We start from the raw sequence: 22807 nt of genomic DNA, 5'->3' as shown, positions 1-22807 counted from the left end.
AAAATTTGTAACCCCATTTCTTCTGAGTAAGAACATACCCCGTATGTGGATGTAAAGTGCTCTGCGGGTGCACTACAATGCTCAGAAAAGAAGGAGCGCCATTGAGATTTTGGAAAGAAAATTTGTTTTTACGTGTTTTTACAAAGCCTCATAGTGCCAGAACAATGGACCTTCCCCCCATGTGACCCCATTTTGGAAACTGCACCCCTCACAGAATGTAATAAGGGGTGCAGTGAGCATTTACGCTCCACAGGTGTCTGACAGATTTTTTGAACAGTGGTCCGTAAAAATGAAAAATTTTATTTTTAATTTGCACAGCCCACTGTTCCAAAGATCTGTCAAACGCCAGTGCGACATGCCCCCCAAAAAACATTTCAGCAAAATTTGCTTTCCAAAAGCCAAATGTGACTCCTTCTCTTCTGAGCATTACAGTTTGCCCACAGAGCATTTTTTATGTCCTAACGTATTTCCATACTCAGAATAGATGGGGTTACAAATTGTGAGGGACATTTTTTCCCATTACCATTTGTAAAAATTTTAAATTTGGGGGGGAAAACTGCGCTTTAGTGATTTTTTTCCCCTCATTTACGCATTAGACTTTAACGAAAAGTCGTCAAACACCTGTGGGGTTTTAAGGCTCACTCTACTCCTTGTTACGTGCCTTAAGGGGTATAGTTCCCGAAATAGTATACCTTGTGTTGTTTTTTTTTTTTTTGCTATTCTGGCACCATTGGGGCTTCCTAAATGTGACACGCCCCTCAAAAACCATTTCAGAAAAACTCACTCTCCAAAATCCCATTTTTGCTCCTTCCCTTCTGAGCCCTTTACTGTGCTCGCCCTTCACTTCACATACACACATGAGGTATTTCCTTAATCGAAAGAAATTGGGTTACAAATTTTGGGGGGCTTTGTCTCCTATTACCCCTTGCCCCAAAAACTGGGTTTATAAGAACATGCGAGTGTAAAAAATGAAGATTTAGAATTTTCTCCTTGACTTTGCTGCTATTCCTGTGAAACACCGAAAGGGTAAACAAACTTTCTGAATGTCATTTTGAATACTTTGAGGGGTGCAGTTTTTTATAATGGGGTCATTTATGGGGTATTTTTTTAATGTCAAGGCCCTTTAAATACACTTAAAAAATGAACTGGTCCTTGAAAAATTCAGATTTTGAAAATTTTGTGAAAAATTTGAAAATTGCTGCTAAACTTTGAAGCCCTCTGATGTCTTCCAAACGTAAAACATGTCAACTTTAGAAAGAAGACATATTGGGGGAGATTTATCAAAACCTGTGCAAAGGAAAAGTTGCCCAGTTGCCCATAGCAACCAATCAGATCGCTTCTTTCATTTTGCAGAGGCCTTGTTAGAAATGAAAGAAGCAAGCTGATTGGTTGCTATGGGCAACTGGGCAACTTTTCCTCTGGACAGGTTTTGATAAATCTCCACCATTGTATGTGTGAAACAACATATCATTTATTTGGAATGTCTATTTTCCTTAAAAGCAGAGAGCTTCAAAGTAAAAAAAAAAGGTACATTTTCTATTTTTTTCATTTTTCACCAAGAAATGATGCAAGAATAGACGACAATTTACCAATAACATTAAGAAGAATGTGTCACAAAAAAAAAACAATCTTGGAATCAAATTAATAAGTAAAAGCATCCCAGAGTTATTAACCCCTTAAAGACCCAGCCATTTTACACCTTATGATCCGGCCTTTTTTTGCACATCTGACCACTGTCATTTTAAAAATGTATAACTCTGGAATGCTTTTAGTTATCATTCTGATTCCGAGATTGTTTTTTCGTGACATATTCTACTTTAACATAGTGGTAATACATTTTTGGTAACTTGCATCCTGTCTTGGTGAAAAATCCCAAAATTTGATGAAAAATTTGAAAATTTTGCATTTTTCTAACTTTGAAGCTCTCTGCTTGTAAGGAAAATGGATATTCCAAATAATGTTTTTTTATTCACATATACAATAAGTCCACTTTATGTTTGCATCATAAAATTGACAAGTTTTTACTTTTGGAAGACACCAGAGGGCTTCAAAGTTCAGCAGCAATTTTCCAATTTTTCACAAAATTTCCAAAATCCCAATTTTTCAGGGACCAGTTCAGGTTTGAAGTGGATTTGAAGGGTCTTCATCTTAGAAATTTCCCACAAATGACCCCATTATAAAAACTGCACCCCCCAAAGTATTCAAAATGACATTCAGTAAGTGTGTTTACCCTTTAGGTGTTTCACAGGAATAGCAGCAAAGTGAAGGAGAAAATTCACAATCTTCATTTTTTACACTCGCATGTTCTTGTAGACCCAATTTTTGAATTTTTACAAGGGGTAAAAGGAAAAAATGTATACTTATATTTGTAGCCCAATTTCTCTCGAGTAAGCACATACCTCATATGTCTATGTAAAGTGTTCGGCGGGCGCAGTAGAAGGCTCAGAAGCGAAGGAGCGACAAGGGGATTTTGGAGAGTACGTTTTTCTGAAATGGTTTTTGGGGGGCATGTTGTATTTAGGAAGTCCCTATGGTGCCAGAACAGGAAAAAAAACACATGCCATACCATTTTGGAAACTAGACCCCTTGAGGAACGTAACAAGGAATAAAGTGAGCCTTAATACCCAACAGGTGTTTCACGACTTTTGCATATGTAAAAAAATAAAAAAAAATATTTCACTAAAATGTGTTTCCCCCCAAATTTCACATTTTTGCAAGGGTTAATAGCAGAAAATACCCCCTAAAAATTGTAACCCCATCTCTTCAGAGTATGGAGGTACCCCATAAGTTGACCTGAAGTGCACTACGGGCAAACTACAATGCTCAGAAGAGAAGCAGTCATATTTGGCTTTTTGAGAGCAAATTTTGCTCGGGGGGCATGTCGCATTTAGGAAGCCCCTATGTTGCCAGGACAGCAAAAAATACCCACATGGCATACCATTTTGGAAACTAGACCCCTTGAGGAACGTAACAAGGAATAAAGTGAGCCTTAATACCCCACAGGGGTTTCACGACTTTTGCATACGTAAAAAAAAAATAATAATAATTCACTAAAATGTGTGTTTCCCCCCAAATTTCTAATTTTTTCAAGGGTTAATAGCAGAAAATACCCCACAAAATTTGTAACCCCATCTCTTCTGAGTATGGAGGTACCCCATAAGTTTACCTGAAGCGCACTACAGGCGAACTACAATGCTCAGAAGAGAAGGAGTCATATTTTGCTTTTTGAGAGCAAATTTTGCTCGGGGGCATGTCGCATTTAGGAAGCCCCTATGGTGCCAGGACAGCAAAATAACCCCCACATGGCATACCATTTTGGAAACTAGACCCCTTGAGGAATGTAACTAGGGGTACAGAGAGCATTTACCCCAACTGGTATCTGTCAGATCTTTGGAAAAGTGGGCTGTACAAAACTTTTAATTTGCTCAGCCCACTGTTCCAAAGATCTGTCAGACACCAGTGGGGTGTAAATTCTCACTGCATCCCTCATTACATTCCATGAGGGGTGTAGTTTCTGAAATGGGGTCACATGTGGGGTTTAGTTTTTTTTTGCATTTGTAAAAAAATGCTGTAACAATCAGCCACCCCTGTGCAAATCACCTCAAATGTACATGGTGCACTCTCCCTTCTGGGCCTTGTTGTGCGCCCCCAGAGCACTTTGCGCCCACATATGGGGTATCTCCGTAGTCGGGAGAAATTGCATTACAAATTTTGGGGGGCTTTTTTCCCTTTTACCTCTTGTCAAAATAAAAAGTATAGGGCAACACCAGCATGTTAGTGTAAAAATTTTATTTTTTTACACTAACATGCTGTTGTAGACCCCAACTTCACCTTTTCATAAGGGGTGAAAAGAGAAAAAGCCCCCCAAAATTTGTTAGGCAATTTGTACCAAGTACGGCGATACCCCATATGTGGCCCTAAATTGTTGCCTTGAAATACGACAGGGCTCCAAAGTGAGAGAGCCATGCACATTTGAGGCCTGAATTAGGGATTTGCATAGGGGTGGACATAGGGTTATTCTACGCCAGTGATTCCCAAACAGGGTGCCTCCAGCTGTTGCAAAACTCCCAGCATGCTCGGACAGCCAACAGCTGTCCGGCAACACTGGGAGTTGTTGTTTTGCAACAGCTGGAGGCTCCATTTTGAAAACAGTGGCGTAACAGATGTTTTTCATTTTTATTGGGGAGGGGAGGGGGGCTGTTTAGGGGTATGTGTATATGTAGTGTTTTTGACTTTTTTATTTTATTTTGTGTTAATGTAGTGTAGTGTTTTTAAGGTACAGACACACGGGCGGGGGATTACAGCGAGTTTACCGCTGTGAGTTTGAGCTGCAGCGCAAAATTTGCTGCATCACAAACTTGCAGCCTGATACTCACTGTAAGCCCCTGCCCATGTGAATGTACCCTGTACATTCACAGGGGGGGGGGATCTCCAGCTGTGGCAAAACTACAACTCCCAGCATGCACAGTGCATGCTGGTAGTTATAGTTTTGCAACAGCTGGAGGCACACGGGTTGGGAAACACTGAGTTAGGAAACAGAATGTTTCCCAACCAGTGTGCCTCCAGTTGTTGCAAAACCACAACTCCCAAACATTCTCAGGCATGCTGGAAGTAGTAGTTTGGCAACATCTTTAGAGCCAGATGTTGCCGAACTACAACTCCCAGCATGCTTGGAGTTGTAGTTTTGCAACATCTGGAGGACTACAGTTTGCAGACCACTAATACAGTGGTTCCCAATCTGTGCCCTTCCAGTATGCCAAAACTGTCCAGGCATGCTGGGAGTTGTAGTTCTGCAACATTTGAAGGGCCAGATGTTACAGAACTACAACTCTCAGCATGCCTAGACAGTAAGGGCATGCTGAGGATGTGTAGTTATGCAACATCTGGAAGGGCACAGTGGTCCCAAAACTGCGGACCTCCAGATGTTGCAAAACTGCAACTCCCAGGATGCCCAGCACCAAGGGCTGTCTGGGCATGCTGGGAGTTGTAGTATACAGGGTCCCAATACATTGCTGTAAAGGGCCCGACCGCAGCTGAAGATCCACTCACCTGTCACCGCCGCCGCCGTCTTCATCGCCGGGATCATAGTCTTCAGGGACGAGGTAAGTAACGGGGCCGGGCCCCAGCACTCCCCCGTCCCCCGCCGCGTCCTCCGGTCTTCCTCCTGTCCTCTCCGGACTTCCAGGGGCCGGGCACGGCGGGAGGAAGTAACCGCCCCCCCCTGCGATTGGTCGGTTAGCCAACCGACGGATCTCAGGGGATAGGAGGAGGTGGCAGGCTTGCCACCTTGCTCCTATACATTAGCATGGTCCCGGCTGTCTGTGACAACCGGGCGGTCGGGTCCCAGAGCCCGGTATTGCCGCAGATCGCAGGGGCGATTTCCCTCACGATTTGCAACGATCGCTGACATGGGGGGCCTACATGGCCCCCCTCGGCGTTTGCCCTGGATCCCTGCTGAAGGATTTCAGCAGGGATCCGCTTCCGATCTCCACCGGGTGAGCGGCGGAGACCAGGAAAAGACCATGACGTATGCATACGTCATGGGTCCTTAAGACCCAGGGTTTGATGACGTATGCACATGTCATGAGTCCTTAAGGGGTTAATGCATAAAGTGATAGAGGTCAGATTTGAAAGAAATGCTCCCGTCCCCAAGGGGTTAAGCTACTGGTGATACCAAATATAAACCACTATTTTTATGCTGTTGTGTTTTTCTTTTTCTAATGTCTCAAATATATATTCCTCATTTGTAAATTTGACATGCAGAATATTATTTTATGTTGCTCCTCAACATACAGTATGTGTAACATCTTTATTAACATTCTTTTCATCAACACATTCTTTTTTCTTTTCTATGTATATACTTATTAAAAAATGAAATTGTTTAATTTATTAAGCTAGATTACCCACCACAAGGTTCATAATCTTCTCATATGATCAACATGTTCTCATGGGAATAACATTTATAATTTTGCTAGACCATGCCTAAAGCAAATTTTCACACAAAAGAAACTAGTAGGTGCTTGTGCACTGTGGATTCCTCGTAAGTAAGCATTTTCTTGTGCCTTAAGGGAATATTATGTGATCACATGTCTCCTGAAGCAGAGTGAATAGACTGCATTTTTCTTGGGTAGAGAAATAGGGGGTATGCATGAAGGATTTTACACTGTTTTTCTTTATATGTTACTTTTTGTGGCAATCAGTTGTGCAAAATGGTTTACAACATTATCACTGATTTGACAGTAAAAGTTGTGATTTCAGTTACAATCATGCATTGGTTTGGAATTCATTAATTGCGACTTTTTGATTTGGTACCTTCATTAAGGCACAAATCCATACCAAAAATAAAGTGACAGAGAAAATAGCTACAACAATAGAATGTAGAACATTTAAACAATGTCCAACCAGAAAGTGGAAAAATGACCTTGGACAATAAAAGAAGCAACCTGATTGGTTGCTAGGGGAAAATGCAACAATTTTCCAAGGCAGAAGTCTGGATGAATATCCCTCCTAATGCACAAATTAAAAACTGAAAAAAAGGCCCTGGCTGTGCGAGCTTTATCTCTATAAACCCGCCGAAGTCCCAAGGTCAAATTTAACTACCTCACAGTCAGAAAGTTCTGCCTGGAAGTATGTGCCTTTTGTAGGGCTGCATTTGTGCAAAAATTACAAACTTGCGTGCGACAATTGATAATTTTGGCGCAACTACGCTCCATTTGATGCAAAAAAAAACATACATAAAATCACACATTGCAACACCATTATTGATACATACCCCCCATAGACTTGATGGAGGTAGGTGGCAATCCATCAGTGTTACTCATCATATATATTGTGTAAAGTAACAGTAACTTACTTTAGTAGTTTAAGCACACATTCAATATTTGGGATAGTGGATGTAAAGGGGGAAGCCACTGAGGCTTCTAAGTTAGATAAGGATATTCCAGCATGGGCCATTTTGAGGGCCTAGCAATAGGGGGAAAAAAGCAAAAAATTACTAAATAGCTAAAAGTAAACATTTCTTAAAACTGTATTTACATGAAGTATTACAATATATAAAACTACTGATTTACTGGAGTAGAATGAAGTTTTCTTTGAGGGTTTTAATTCCCTGCAAAAAAAAAATCACAGTATTTACTAAGGTTTCCCTACATTTTGCCATTTTTACACATTCTGTGATCTGTGGGGTTTTCCTTTTTTCATTTCTAGCTTAATTTTTGGCTTAAATTCTGACACATACAGAATTTATTGCGGAACGCACCAGAATCTGGCGCACAACCCAACAAAGCATGTTGGGTTTATAATAGTAAATCAGGGCCATTGTGTGATTTTATTTTCTTTTTTTTGCATATTCCCGGCATCACGAGTTCTTAAGGACGTGGGGCGTATGCATACGCCCATGAGAATTCCGGTCCCCGCCACTAGCCGATTGGGGACCGGACCGGGATGCCTGCTGAAATCATTCAGCAGGCATCCCGGCACATCGCCGAGGGGGGTCTTGAGACCCCCCCCCCCCCCCCCATGTCGGCGATTGCAGAAAATCGCATGTCAATTCAGACATGCGATTTTCTGCTATTCTGGACTGATCGGGTCTCTGGTGACCCGATCACCCGGAAAATAGGGATGATCGGAGTTGTCAGTGACAGTCCCGATCATCCTGAGGGTTAGGAGTGAGGTCGCAGTGCTGCGATCTTCCCCTATCCACTGCCATTGGTCAGAACTGATTCTGACCAATGGCAGCGCAGGACAGTCGGTTGCCATAGCAACCCCCGTTCTGCCCACCCCTGAATGTCGGCCAGAACGGAAGGAGAAGATGGAGGCTGGTACCTGGGCAGGAGATGGCGTGGGGACCACAGATCGTCGCTGGAGACAGCAGCAGGTAGGGAAAACTATGGGGGGGGGGGAGGAAGGGGGCAGTGAGCGATATTTACTGCTGCCCTTCCTAGTGGGTGCCATACTGCAACTCCCAGCATGCCCAGACAGCCAAAGGCTGTCTGGGCATGCTGGGAGTTGTAGTTTTGCAACATCTGGAGGGTCACAGATTGGAGACCACTGCTACAGTGGTGCCCAAATGGTAGCCCTTCAAATGTTGCCAAACTACAACTCTCAGCATGCCTAGACTGCCCAAGCATGCTGTGAGTTGTAGTTCTGTAACATCTGTCCCTTCAGATTTTGCAATTTTCATGAAATTTCTGAAAATTGCTGCTCTACTTTGAAGCCCTCTAATTTTTTAGAGTAAAAATATGTCCATTTTATGATGCCAACATAAAGTGGACAAATTGTATTTGTGAATAAAAATAAAATTTATTTGGAATATCCATATTTCTTACAAGCAGAGAGCTTCAAAATTAGAAAAATACTAAATTTTCAAAAGTTTCATGAAATTTGGGGATTTTTCACCAAAAAAGGATGCAAGTAACGCTGAAAATTTACCACCAAAATAAAGTAGAATATGTCATGAAATAACAATCTCAGAATCAGAATATTCGGTAAAAGTGTTTTAGAGTTATTTACACACACACACACACACACATATTATATATACTTAACAACTTGACAAAAGATAACAATGATTCCTAAATAAGACTGAATAATAATAATAATAACAACAACACAATATATTGTTATTATTATTATTATCAAAATAAGAATAATTTAATTGCATATACATGGTTATTTTGATATTGTCTTGTTTACCAAAGAACAACAACAACAACAACAATACAAGATATTGTTATTATTAATATTATTATTATTATTATCAAAATAAGAATAATTTAATTGCATATACATGGTTATTTTGATATTGTCTTGTTTACCAAAGAAGCATACAAATCCTGACTGTGAATGATTTAGTGCAGCTGATGGAAAAGTCAAAGGATGTGTCATCATAAAATGATCTATTGCTTAAAGGGGTAGTATGGGGATAAGTGTCTGATTGTGGGGAATCTGAACAATGGTATTCCCCATTATGCCCAGCTTCCGACTCTCTGAAAGCAGCGCATGCTACAGATGGCAAGCGCTCTATTCATTATCTATGGGAGTGCAGGAGATGCCTGACTACAGCACTCTGGTCTCTTCAGCGCTCCCATAGGGAATAAATAAAGCGCATGTTGTCTGTAGCACATGCTCCTCTCAGAGAGCCAGGGCGGCAGGCATGAGATCACGGGGAGTCCCAGCAGTCAGAGACCCACAAGAAGAATAAGAAATGTAAATTTTGACCACTAGGCCTATAGCTAAGACTCCTTGTTCTGTCTTTGATTATTTAAAAGATGCTAAAACATGATCTGAATTACATTGTAGTAAAAGAGATTCTCCCCTGTAGAATTACCTCTACATAGGTCACATTGCAAGCTTACAAGCCTGAAACAATTGCCATCATATTAATGTATTAAAAATAACAAACTACAGTTTGAAAAATAAACTGATTAAAAAAATCTGTAAAAAAAAAATAATCTAGGTGACAAAATTTTTACTTGTTTTTTGATTAGGATGAATTGGGTGCATGCAAATGACGTGGTCATATTTGTGCTACTTACAATCAAGATTCATGAATATATTGGCATTATAAACATCACTATATATTGGATTCATATCCCCTAGCCTGGGATGGGCCAATAATATTTCTCTGAATATACCTCTGATTTTACGAAGATGCACAAAAAAGTTTTTGGTTTAAAAAAAAAAAAAATGAATATATATATATATATATATATATATATATATATATATATATATATATATATGTATATATATACATATATATTTTTTTGTATATAATGAAGTATTTTCCCCTAGAAGGAGTCAAACATTGGATGCCTTGTATAGAATCTCTGTACTAAAATGGCTTACCCCACAATCATTTGCTCCATCTCCACACATGCCGACATAATAGCTAAAATAAAAAAATTAAAACAACATTTTAAATATACATAGTACCATTCTTTTTTATCTTGATCAAATTAAGTACCAAAATGGGGGTGCATATGAAAAATGATAACATTGCTAATAGAGATGAGCAAATCGAATATGATTATTCCAAATTCGTTAAAAATTTCATGAACAATTCAATTTGCAACGAATGTGAATATCACGCGAATCACTTCATTAAACTCCACTTAATGCAATCCAGGCTCCAGGGCATCTATAATAGCGGATCCACATGTGAGGACATGGGGCAAGGAATCCTAGGAAGGTGGGAACAAGGGTAGATGGGATGACCCAAAATCACGTGCAGGATGCAGCCTATCAGCAGCCGGTCACCACTGTGATGTCACAGTCCTATATAATCGGCAGCCATATTCTGGCTAGTTACTTCATCATTTCACAGCAGAGTGATAGGACGGACAGCAGTTTGTGTGTTACACAAAGAAAACATTTCCAGAAGCATTTCACTTCCTAGTCAATTCAGTGTTCTGGTGGACAGAGACCAGTGCATTTTTCACACAAAATAATTCTTTCTGCAGCGATTAACCTCCCATTCACTTTCTATAGCATTGTATTACAGAGAGGGGCAGAGAGCTGTGTGTTGCCTCATATGTTTGAACAAGCTGGCTCAGCTGGAGAAACCTTAGCAGAAGCTTTTAGCACAACTCAGTGTCTTTGTTCCACAACAAATGGTCTGCTGGTTATACTAGTCTGTAGATGTATAATACATACCCAGCAGTCCTTTCCCAATAGTCTTTGAGAGAGTGCAATTGTGGGTTTAGTACACAGCTGCTCCACGGGAGGTTTCTGTCCTCTCTGAGCTCGCCTTAGGACACCTGCGTTACGGTTTGACAGGTGTACCGCCCCAGTCAAACCCCCACCTGCGACTGTCCCCGGAGTACACTCTTGTGTACTGCTGGTGTTGTGCACAAATATGTTGTGCATTTTTCTGCCCTCATAAGTGCATACCACATACCTACATCTAAGTAATGTACTATTTTGTACCTGTTAATCTGTCAAGGGCCTAGATACTGTGAAAGGACAGCAAAAAGTATTCACTGGCTGGTATTTTACTCCAATACTTTTTTTAAGCATACTGTAGCGCATTGTCCTCCCGTCATAAGTGCATACCACATATCTACATCTAAGTAGTGTACTATTTTGTACCTGTTAATCTGTCAAGGGCCTAGATACTGTGAAAGGCCAGCCAAAAGTAATCACCGACTGGTGATTTACTCCACTCCAATACTTTTGTAACTCCTTAAGGACCTGGGGTTTTTCTGATTTTTCAGTTTCGTTATTTCCTCCTTTCCTTAAAAAGATAATACCTCTTTCAATTTTGCACCTAAAAATCCATATGATGGCTTATCTTTTGCGCAACCAATTCTACTTTGTAATGATATCAGTCATTTTACTCAAAAATCTACAGCAAAACGGAAAAAAAATTATTGTGCACCAAATTTGAAGAAAAAACACCTTTTTGTAGATTTTTAGGGCTTCCATTTCTACGCAGTACAATTTTCAGTAACATGATACTTTCTCTTTATTCTGTAGGTCCATACAATTAAAATGAGGCCCTACTTTTATAGGTTTGCATCACGCACCTGTATGCGGGCGATCTGGAACAGGATGTGGATCCTCTACCTGTGTGGCTGATGACTCGGACTGTATCGGGGAGCGTAGTCTAACGTGCCGCTGGTCTTCACCAGAGCCTGCCACAAAGCATGATGGATTTGCTGCGGCAGGCGAAACCCAGGTCGCTTCCCCCAATACGGCTCGACCACACAGGGCAAGGCGAGGTACAGGAGGATGAGACAGAGGCGTAGTCAACGGAGCAGAAGGTCAAGGCAGGCGGCAAAGGTTCATAGTCAAAAAACGTAGCAAGGAAGTCTGGTAACACAGGTAGGCAAAACAGGCAATGGGAATGCTTTCTCTTCAACAATGAGCACTGCAGATCCGGCAGGGGTGTGTGGGAGGTGCAGGAACTAAATAATGTGGTGTCAGATGCAAAGACTAATTATGGGCACACTGGCCCTTTAAATTTCAGAGCTCTGTCGCGTGCGTGCCCTAGGAGACGGGGACGAGCACGGCGGAGCTGAGTTACAGTGGCAGCAGAGCGGGGTAAGTGACGGCTGGGATTTGCATGCGGGCACATCCCGCTGTGCGAATCCCAGCCCCGCCGACAGACGGGGACCCTGGGACACTGCGCTCATGCGGAAGCTTGCAGCCGGAGCGCAGCACATAATTTTGTTGTACTTCTTGAAAAAAATCATACCTAGATGCAGGAAAATGTATGCGTTTAAAATTGTCATCTTCTCACCCTATAACTTTTTTATTTTTTGTGTACTGGGCGGTATCAGGAATATTTTTTGGGCCGTGATCTGAAGTTTTTAGCTGTACCATATTTGTATTGATCAGACTTTTTTTTTATTGCTTTTTATTCATTTTTTAATTATGTAAAAAGTGACAAAAAATTATCTATTTTGAACTTTGGAATTTTTTTGCGCGCACGCCATTGATCGTGCAGTTTAATTAACAATATATTTTTATAACTCGGACATTTCAGCACGTGGTGATACCACATATGTTTATTTTAATTTACACAGGTTTTTTTTTTTTTAAATGGGAAAAGGGGGGAAATTCTAACTTTTATTAGGGAAGGGGTTAAATGATCTTTATGAACTTTTTTTTTCCACTTTTTTTTATAGTGTTATAGCCCCTTTATAATACTGTACTAATTGATCTTTTAGATCGATCAATGATATCTTATAGGATACCAATGATTGATGATTCTGCCGCTTGACTGCTCATGCCTGGATCTCAGGCACTGAGCAGCCATTCGGCGATCAGCGACACAGGAGGCAGGCAAGGACCCTCCTTGAGTCTGCCAGCTGTTCGGGATGCCGCGATTTCGCCGCGGCGGCCCCAAAAAGCCGATTAAGCTAGCCGGGAGTAGTTTACTTTCACTTTAGACATGGTAATCAACTTTGAACGCCGTGTCTAGAGGGTTAATAGCGCATGGCATAGCGATCAGTGCACCATACTTTTAGCCACGGATCCCGGCCGTTGATAGAGAGGGAGCAGACTAAGGGTGTACAGGTACGCCCTGGGTCCTTAAGTTGTTAAGCATACTGTAGAGCATTTTTCTGACTACTTAAGTATATACATCATACCTACATATAAGTGGTGTACTATTTTGTACCTGTTAATCTGTCGTACCAGCCCTGCACAATTATGTGGAAGAGAAGGTGAGACAGTTCTTGAGCCTATCGGTATGTACCAAAGCGCACGGCAGCTACAACTTCTGGAGCTGCAACTATGATCAGGGACAATTCATATCCTTTACGGAACACAGGGTGAATGTGGTTCCTGCACAGCCACTACACCAACTTGGACAGGTCCTGGGACAGTGTGCGACTCCGCCTCCTCATCCTCCACCGTGTCCTCAGCCTCCACTGCACAGTCTCCGTGCCCCTTCAGCATACCATGTATGCAGGGCACGGCGATGTCACGCTGTTCTTCACAAGGTTTGCCTTGGCGAGCGGAGTCACACAGGGGTGGGACTGCTAAAAGTAATTCATAAAGAAATCGGAGCATGGCTTACTCCACGAAAACTGGAAATGGGAACCATGGTGACTGACAACGGGAAGAACATCTTGTCTTCGCTGCGACAAGGGGCTGAGCCACACGCCCTTTATGGCAGACGTGTTCAATCTAGTTGTTAAGCGGTTCCTAAAGTGTTCCCCGCATTTGAAAGACATCCTGACAACCAACCTGCCGCCAACTCCAGGCTGTGCCATTCAGCCACTATATGTTCTACTCATGCTTCTGCCACCTCCACGCTGTGTTATTCAGCCACTATATGGTTTCCTCATGCTGCGGCCAACTCCAGGCTGTTTCATTCAGCCACTATATGCTGCCGCCAACTCCAGGCTGTGCCATTCAGCCACTATATGTTCTCCTCATGCTGCCGCCACCTCCACGCTGTGTTATTCAGCCACTATATGTTCTCCTCATGCTGCTGCAAACTCCAGGCTGTGTCATTCAGCCACTATATGCTGCCACCAACTCCAGGCTGTGTCATTCGGCCACTATGTGGTCTCCTCATGCTGCCGTCGACTACAGGCTGTGTCATTCAGCCTTTATATGGTCTCCTTATACTGATGCCCCCTCCAGGCTCTGTCACTGTGCTGCCATGTGACATGTGACTCCTTGTTAGATTTGGTCTTTTGAAACCATACAATTTATTCAAAGTAAACACCGGGTCCCAGGACATTAAAACTTGGGAGTGTAATATTAAATTTCAATTTCAAAATCTTAAATTTCAATTTCAAAATCTTAAATTACAATTTCAAAATATTTCATTTTAATAAAAAAAAAAATCAATGTCATCTTTTCAAGACTGCGGCCCTATGGTCGTCAACTTCATTTATTAGCTGTGGAATTACCACAAGAATCCAATGAAACAGGTTGGAGCAATAACAATGAACCATAACTGATTAAATGAAACATTTGCAGTTCCACAAAGAGTAAGACAGTGGACGAGGGGGTTTAGAGGCACGGCTTGGAACAAATGGTAGCTTGCCTCCCGGTGGGCAGCCAGCTTGATGCTCACCAGAATGGGCACTCAAAAAGTGTAAATAAGTTCAAATAAAATAAAAATTAAATAAAAAACTGTTTTCTCTTAAATGTTGACGCCATATGGCCTCCCTGCTGACACATCCAGGTGCTCTGCAGCAGAGATTCTAATAGCAATGTCTGTGATCTGCATGTCATACTGAATAACAGTATTATTTCACTATCACTGCACACTCCCTATGTGTGTTATGACAAAGCAAAGTGTTGTACACCCCTATTGAGGTTCTCTGTAGGCCACAAATAGATGTTTTTACAAGCAATTCAACATGAATAAATTTGGCTCGAAACTAATTTTTTCAGGATTTTTTTTTTAAATTTGCTCATCTCTAGTTGCCAGCCATCTATATATTTAAAACTCAATGTGTGTGTGTATGTAAGCATGTATGTTCCACAAAAACTTCCAAACGGGTAAAGATATTAACATGAAACTTGGCACACATGTTACTTATATGTCAACAACAAACATAGGATAGGTGATTTAACCCTTACTCACCCCCATTTGCCAGGGGTGGGGTTTATGTTTAAAGGTTTATGTTTAAAGTCCCATACAAGTCAATGGGAAATATATGTTACTACATAACTTCCAAACGGCTGGAGATATTTCCATAATACTTGGTAACATGTTACTTATATGTCCACTTAAAATATAGGAAATTTAATTTAACCCTTAACTACCCCCATTTGTGAGGGTCGGGGTTTTTGTTTAAAGTCCCATGCAAATCAATGGGAAATGTATATTCCCACATAGCTTCCGTAGGGCTAGAGATATCTCAATACCTGGTACACATATTAGAGGTTGGGATAGGAGGTCGGGATAGGAGGTCGGGATAGCAGGTCAGGAAAGGAGGTCAGGATAGGAGGTTGGGATAGATGGACTGGATAGGAGGATGAGATAGGAGGTCGAGATAGGAGGTCCAAATAGGAGGTCAAGATAGGAGGATGGGTTAGGAGGACGGGATAGGAGGACGGAATAGGAGGACGAGATAGGAGGTCGGGATAGGAGGTCGGGATATGAGGACGGGATATGAGGACGGGATATGGGGTTGGGATATGACAACAATATATGAGGACGGGTTGTGAAGTCAAAAGCTTCCTCCTTTGTTTATTTTCCTCCCCAAAAAGGATTAGGAAGGAAAAACCGGGCAACGCCGGGTACTCCACTAGTTAGGAAATAAAATCTCCTAGAAGAAGGAGGGTTTTAGAATAGGAGGATATCACTCAGGTATTGCTAATGTCTTCCTTTATCAGGTTTTTCATTAGTGTTAAACTGTCCAGAAACACTAAGATGATGATTTATTTTGCATATCTTTGCAGTTAGGAGTCAGGCAATTAAATCAGGTACCTTATCACATAGGGTGTCAGAGATTACAATAATGGCACAGTGTGAAAGCAGTAGATTGGGGAGCTGTAAAGCACATGGCTTTATAGAAATTATTAGATTTTAACTCACTCAGCTTTCTGCAAATCTTCTATGATGCCAGCTTTTTGCTTTGGGGTCATTCTGCCAAAAATAGTTCCATTGAGAAGAATCTGCATAACAAAGTCTAAATTAGTTAAAAAGTGATTGAAATATTGTGAAACATTGGATCACATAGATTCACAAATAACATTTGTATATAACATATTTGGACTTGAATGATTATCATTTGCGCTCTAATATCTGATTAGCTTTAGGTTGGTTCAGTTCAAGGGTGGAGAAAGAATGACCCACATGCTTGTACAGACAATTTTCAGAACTGTACTGATACATCCACTGCCCCATGTCAACCTGCCACAATTTATTAGTTGTGTGGCACCTGCGTAGGTGTCAAGTTTGTGAGGTCTCTTTCAGGTCTTTTGCAGCTGCCCACCACTTCTGATGTCAGGGTTCCAGGTTTAGCTAGTCTGCAGCATCCCTATGTGCATCACTGTTGTAATATGAATCCAAAATGCTTAATCAAAATTTTCAGACCCTTACCCTCATGTTGAACATGATCTAATGGAGTGATGCATATGGTAGTGGTTGCTTTGATATAGGGTATGTTTAGAGACAGGGTACGTGTTTATGAGTTAAGCGTGCATCAGCCCCAACCAGACAACTTCACTCCCAGAGGCCCTTTAACACACAAACTCAGATATGAGGTGCATGGTGTGAGGAGGAGCGTCAATGTGTCTGTGGTTTGTGTCCATCTATGTATGTGGATAGCATGTGTTCATTTTACATTGAACATGACCAGTACAGTGATCGTAACATTCCTATTAGATGTTGGCACTCTTGATAATTTCTCAAAAAGGTAACATATGCCAGTTAAACAGGCATCCAGTAAGACATCATCTAAAGTATACATGTATTCTGTTAAATTCTCTACGTCATTGGCATTATCATATAATATAAAATTTAATTAAATAAACACTTACCTCTGGTACTATAGTAGGGAAATGTTGCTTTATAACTTCATATGTTTTCCCGCTCATTGCATAATAATATTTTCCCACACTTGAATTAAAATCCCAAATAATATCAGAGGCTTTAGTTATTTTGGTTTTCTAAAAAAAAAAAAAAAAAAAAAAGAGGGCTTAAAATGGTGCTGTTGGTTCCCACATACTAGCCTACTGCAACTACAACTACAGGACCTTTAGCAACATCATGGGCACATAACGAAAGTTGTGCACAGCACCACAAAGGAGGAGAAGTGCTGCCTGTGCTGGAAGGTAATAAAGGGAAGTATGGACAGTCTGTGAGAGACGGAAACATGGGGAGCAGTCTATGTGAGAGGATGGACATGCAAAGCAGAGAGGGGATCCATAGGAAGTAGTGTGTATTAGAGAAGGGTTAGTCTTTTGGTCTGATCTGTAGTATGAATTAATTTAGATGCCTCATCTGGGGTCTGAATTTATTTAATTTTTTTGCTTTGGTCTAGGGCCCACCATTTTTGTAGTTATACACAAACGTTTATCTTCATCCAGATCCTTAAGTACTATTATGTTTAAAGTATAGTATTTGGTGGAATTGGACTGCAAATAGGTACAGTACAGGGGGCACAATGGGCAAAAGCCGACACTGAACTGGTGGCAACAGCAATATGACAGTTTATGTGGGATTTGAGTTGCTATAGATTGTTGAGGATGCTGCAAAAGCGAGAGGCCACAAAAGTATGTGCAGCAAAATACAGTTGTCAGAAGACATTGGCCCTGATTCATCAAACTATGTGAAAGAAAAAGTGGAGAGATTTTCCCACAGCAACCAATCACAGCTCAGCTTTCCCTTTACCACAGATCATTAGCTGAACTGTTATTGGTCGCTGTGGAAAAATCGCTCCACTTTTTCTCTCATACAGTTTGATAAATTTGGGCCATGGTCATCTAAGTCTGGGCCAGGTGGAGAACAAGTTGAAAGGGAAACACAATAAACAGATAAGATTTCACCTGTGAATCACTGTGGATACTATGCCCATGAATTCTTCCTGTGACTGCGTCTTATCAGTTCAAAGCTTAGACCTGTCTAACATGGCCATAAGGCTGGAATTCCACTTGTTTTTTTGGGGGGAAAACGCCAAGAAAAAACACCAATTCTGCTGCATGGCTTTTTTTGGCCAACAAACGCTAAAGCCAGATGTTAGCTGTAAATCAATGAGAAATCGCAAAATTCTTATTCCACTTGGCGTTTTCACTTTGGCGTTTTTTTTAATCCTTTTAAAGTTTTTTCACTCTTTTTTTGCGTTTTTTATATGATTGGTAATCGCAGCATGTTGAGCTACTGGTGTTTTTTTTTGTCAAAATTGTAGTGTTTTTCTCCCATAGAAGTCTATGGTTTTAACTTTGGCATTTTTGCAGGCAGTTTTTATTCTTTTTTGGACTTAAGCGATCCAAAAAAGTGATGGAGATACCTTTTTTAAATAAAATTTTGTACGGTACCATTAAAAAAATAATAATAATCTAACAAAATGTATCTTTTTTATAACAAAATTTTTATTACTTTTTAAACAGGGATCAATTTATGTTAGAGGGTGGGGACCAAAAAATGTAGCCGACAATAATAAAAATATAGTGTGTGTGTGTGTGTGTTTTTCCCTTTTTTTCTTTACGTTTTACACACTGTTCCATAATGGGAGTAGTAGTACCTTTACCAATTGACAGATCGCCGTTGCGATACTCTTGTATAATGTATAAATGCGGCCAGCCGCACTTCTATGGTCCCCTGCACTGACTATATATACACCTATTCATATTTCCCGCAGAGCTGTGATTGGCCAGATGGTTCCAGCCAATCACAGCTCTCTGTGGGATATATGAAAATGTGTATATATGCAGCTGTGCAGGGGTCCAGAGAAGATCGGCTGCTGCATCTATACATTATACAGGAGGATCACAGCGGGAGGTCAGGAGTGACTTCCGCTGTGATCTTTCCTTAACTGCAAGTACTACTACTCCCAACATGGAACACACTCTGCTCCATGCTGGGAGCTGTAATACCTGCATTAATAGACAAATTGCAGCGGGTTTCAGAAGTTACACTCGCTTCGATCTGTCTATTAATGCAAGTACTACAGCTCCCAGCATGGAGCAGAGTGTGCTCCATGTTGGGATTAGTAGTACTTGCAGGAAAGAACAGATCGCAGCGGGTATCACTACTGACATCCACTGCGATCGTCCTGTCTATAGCAGAGATGCAGAGCGGCTGTATACAGAACTTGCATCTCTGCTTTGTACTCCAGCCACTCACTGGCTTCAACCAACCGGCCAATCACAGCTCTGGGCGGAAAATATGAATGGTGTTCTATTCACATCACTGGCCGGAGTACAGAGCGGAGATGTGAGCGCTGTATACAGCCGCATCTCTGCTATATTATGGACAATCGCATCGGGTGTCAGACTGACAGGGGGCGAGATGTCTATTACTACAGGTACTACTACTCCCATCATGGAACAGTCTGTTCCATGCTGGGAGTAGTAGTACTACCTAAACAAATAAAAAAATAGAGAAAAAAAATGAAACACGCACTCTTTATTAAAAAATAAAAATGTTGTTATAAAATATATACATTTTGTTTAATAAAATTTTTTCCATCACTGCTGCATCCTTTATTTTATTTTTTATTTTTTTGGTACCCAACAAATTGCCAAGGTGCAATTTCCACACAAATGAAAAAACGCCAGAAAAACGCAGGAAATTGCACTATTGGGATAGGTTTTTTTTCTTGCAGTTTTTGGATCTCTGCCAATGCAGTTTTTGAGCCAAAGCCATAAATGTATTCAAAAGGAATGGGAAATATAAAGGAAGAACTTATACTCTCCTCCCTTATGAATCCACTTCAGAATTTGGCTCAAAAACTGCGGTGACAGTTTTCCAAAAACTGCCAGAAAAAAAAAACAAATGGAAACCTAGCCTAGCACTGGTGTTTTTTTCTGGGGTTTTTTTTTATCTAAAAAAACTCAGCACAAAAAAACAAGTGGAATCCTAGCCTAATACAGATGCATTTTAGGATCTTTATTATTGCACAGGTCTATTGAATTAAACATAAATGACCATAAAACTTACATCACCTGGAACTGTGCAATACACCTAACATTTTAGCTGACCTACTATAAAACAAAGCAAATTACTATTGTTCCACATACGCCTTACGTACTAACATTCCTTTAAAGGAGTACTCCGGCGCGCACTTTTTTCCTTTTATCCCATCCGGGCTGCAAAATAAAAGAAAACACACTTTCTCTTACCTGCCAACGAGCCCCCGGAGCTCCGGTACACTCCGGTACAGGTGTTCGGTCCCCGAGCTGTATTCTTCTTACTTCCTGTTAGCCCGGCACGTCACACGGAGCTTCAGCCTATCACCGGCCGCAGCGATGTCCCGCCTCGGCCGGTGATAGGCTGAAGCTCCGTGTGACGTGTCGGGCTAACAGGAAGTAAGAAGAATACAGCCCAGTGACCGAACACCTGTACCGGAGTGTACCGGAGCTCCGGGGGCTCGTTGGCAGGTAAGAGAAAGTGTGTTTTCTTTTATTTTGCAGCCCGGACGGGATAAAATTAACAAAGTGCGCGCCGGAGTACACCTTTAAGGTGGAATTTTCTTTAGGGTGAAAAGTTGTATGGTTCTTTTTTTCTTTTTTTTTTCTTTCTTTTCTTCAAAACTAGATTTTAATTATTTTTTTAAGGCGGAATTCACATAGACCAAAAGTTGTTGTCTCCACAGTACCATCATGCACAAGACTTACATTTTGTGTTTGTGATTTGTCTCTGTTGCTTTCCACTGACTGGACTGTAAATGATTCTGTTTCTCCTCCATCAGGCTCATTGGCTTCCAGCATGAGTAATCTGGAAGAATCAGGTACCATTCCAGAGTCCAGTCCCACTGTACAAGCCGTTTGAAGGTTGTCACCTTTCAGAAAATGTGTATTTGCATATTAATGTTAAAAGCAGATTTATAAACCAAGAGTGCTGTGTAATGTATTTAGTTGCAAAGGTATGGAGGCATTAGGAATAACATTTTGAGCTGAGTGTGCTCTCCCTTTTATCTATATCCTGCAACAATAATATAACCCTAAAATAACAGTACTATCAGCCTGGCAAGGTTATTGCAATACTTGCACCTGGAACCAGAATTCTCAGTGATGTTTCATCACACTTAAAGTGTACCTGTTGTTAACAAAAATGTTTTATATAATGTCAAAAATGCCATTATATATATATATATATATATATATATATATATATATATATATTTGGGATATACATTGGTTAAAAAATTTGTAAATATTTGGGTGTAAAAATGCTGTCCCTGCAGCTATTGCCTGTATGTCTCTATGAGAAGACCAATTACAGAAAGTGAGGGCAGGACAAGCATGGCGCTGTGCATGCTCCTGGCTTATCAATCATCCTGCTGTGTGAGCTGGGAGGGTGTCATAGAGTCTCACTGCACAGGTCCCTGCTTATCCTCATTGTACAGAACCCTGCTTGTCCTCAGAGCACAGGGCCTTGCTTGTCCTCAGTGTACAGAGCCCTGCTTGTCCTCATTAAACAGAGCCCTGCTTGTTCTCAGTAAACAGAGCCCTGCTTGTCCTCAGTGTACAGAGCCCTGCTTGTTCTCAGTGCACAGAGCCCTGCTTGTCTTCAGTGTACAGATCCCTGCTTGTTCTCAGTGCATAGAGCCCTGCTTGTCCTCAGTGCACAGGGCTCTGCTTGTCCTCAGTGTACAAAGCCCTGCTTGTTATCAGTGCCCAGAGCCCTGCTTGTCTTCAGTATAGAGAGCCCTGCTTTTCCTCAGTGCACAGAGCCCTGCTTGTCCTCAGTAAACAGAGCCCTGCTTGTTTTGGCTGGCTGCTGTTTTGCACATTGTTTTGATGGAATACATTTTATCTTTTTTCACGTTATTGGAGTGCTGTCCTGATTTTCCTTTATATATATATATATATATATATATATATATATATATATATATATATATATATATTTGGGATATACATTGGTTAAAAAATTTGTAAATATTTGGGTGTAAAAATGCTGTCCCTGCAGCTATTGCCTGTATGTCTCTATGAGAAGACCAATTACAGAACGTGAGGGCAGGACAAGCATGGCGCTGTGCATGCTCCCGGCTTATCAATCATCCTGCTGTGTGATCCGGGGGGTGTCATAGAGTCTCACTGCAAAGGTCCCTGCTTATCCTCAGTGTACAGAACCCTGCTTGTCCTCAGAGCACAGGGCCTTGCTTGTCCTCAGTGTAGAGAGCCCTGCTTGTCCTCAGTAAACAGAGCCCTGCTTGTTCTCAGTAAACAGAGCCCTGCTTGTCCTCAGTGTACAGAGCCCTGCTTGTTCTCAGTGCACAGAGCCCTGCTTGTCTTCAGTGTACAGATCCCTGCTTGTTCTCAGTGCACAGAGCCCTGCTTGTCCTCAGTGCACAGAGCTCTGCTTGTCCTCAGTGTACAAAGCCCTGCTTGTTATCAGTGCCCAGAGCCCTGCTTGTCTTCAGTATAGAGAGCCCTGCTTTTCCTCAGTGCACAGAGCCCTGCTTGTTCTCAAAAAACAGAGCCCTGCTTGTCTTCAGTGTACAGAGCCCTGCTTGTTCTCAGTAAACAGAAATAAAAGTGCAAAGATGAAAAATGGCCCCGTCCTCAGGTTAATTGTAGGTCTCACCAGAGCTTCAAAATCTTCTCTGGACAATAAAGCATTGGCACATAGGTGTTCATAACAGAACAATACCTTTATAAATGTTTACTGCAGCTAAAATGTCTAGGTCTACCATGGATTTCCCCGGCAAAATTAGCTTCT

General features: G+C 41.3%; 1 protein-coding gene across 1 annotated transcript in view; it reads right to left on the bottom strand.

Moving 5' to 3' along the window:
- LOC130361842 (probable cation-transporting ATPase 13A5) overlaps positions 1-22807 on the bottom strand; it is a 218814-nt gene that overhangs the window by 56438 nt on the left and 139569 nt on the right. Inside the window, exons 20-24 of the mRNA XM_056565409.1 lie at positions 20758-20921; positions 16960-17088; positions 16013-16092; positions 9850-9892; positions 6854-6963 (exon numbers count right to left, since the gene is read on the bottom strand). Of these exons, the coding sequence (XP_056421384.1) occupies positions 6854-6963; positions 9850-9892; positions 16013-16092; positions 16960-17088; positions 20758-20921 (526 nt within the window). The remainder of the gene's footprint in view (positions 1-6853; positions 6964-9849; positions 9893-16012; positions 16093-16959; positions 17089-20757; positions 20922-22807) is intronic.

Source organism: Hyla sarda, chromosome 3 (assembly GCF_029499605.1).
Source record: "Hyla sarda isolate aHylSar1 chromosome 3, aHylSar1.hap1, whole genome shotgun sequence".
In the NCBI taxonomy this organism is placed as follows: domain Eukaryota; kingdom Metazoa; phylum Chordata; class Amphibia; order Anura; family Hylidae; genus Hyla; species Hyla sarda.
This window is presented reverse-complemented; position numbering and strand designations above follow the sequence as displayed.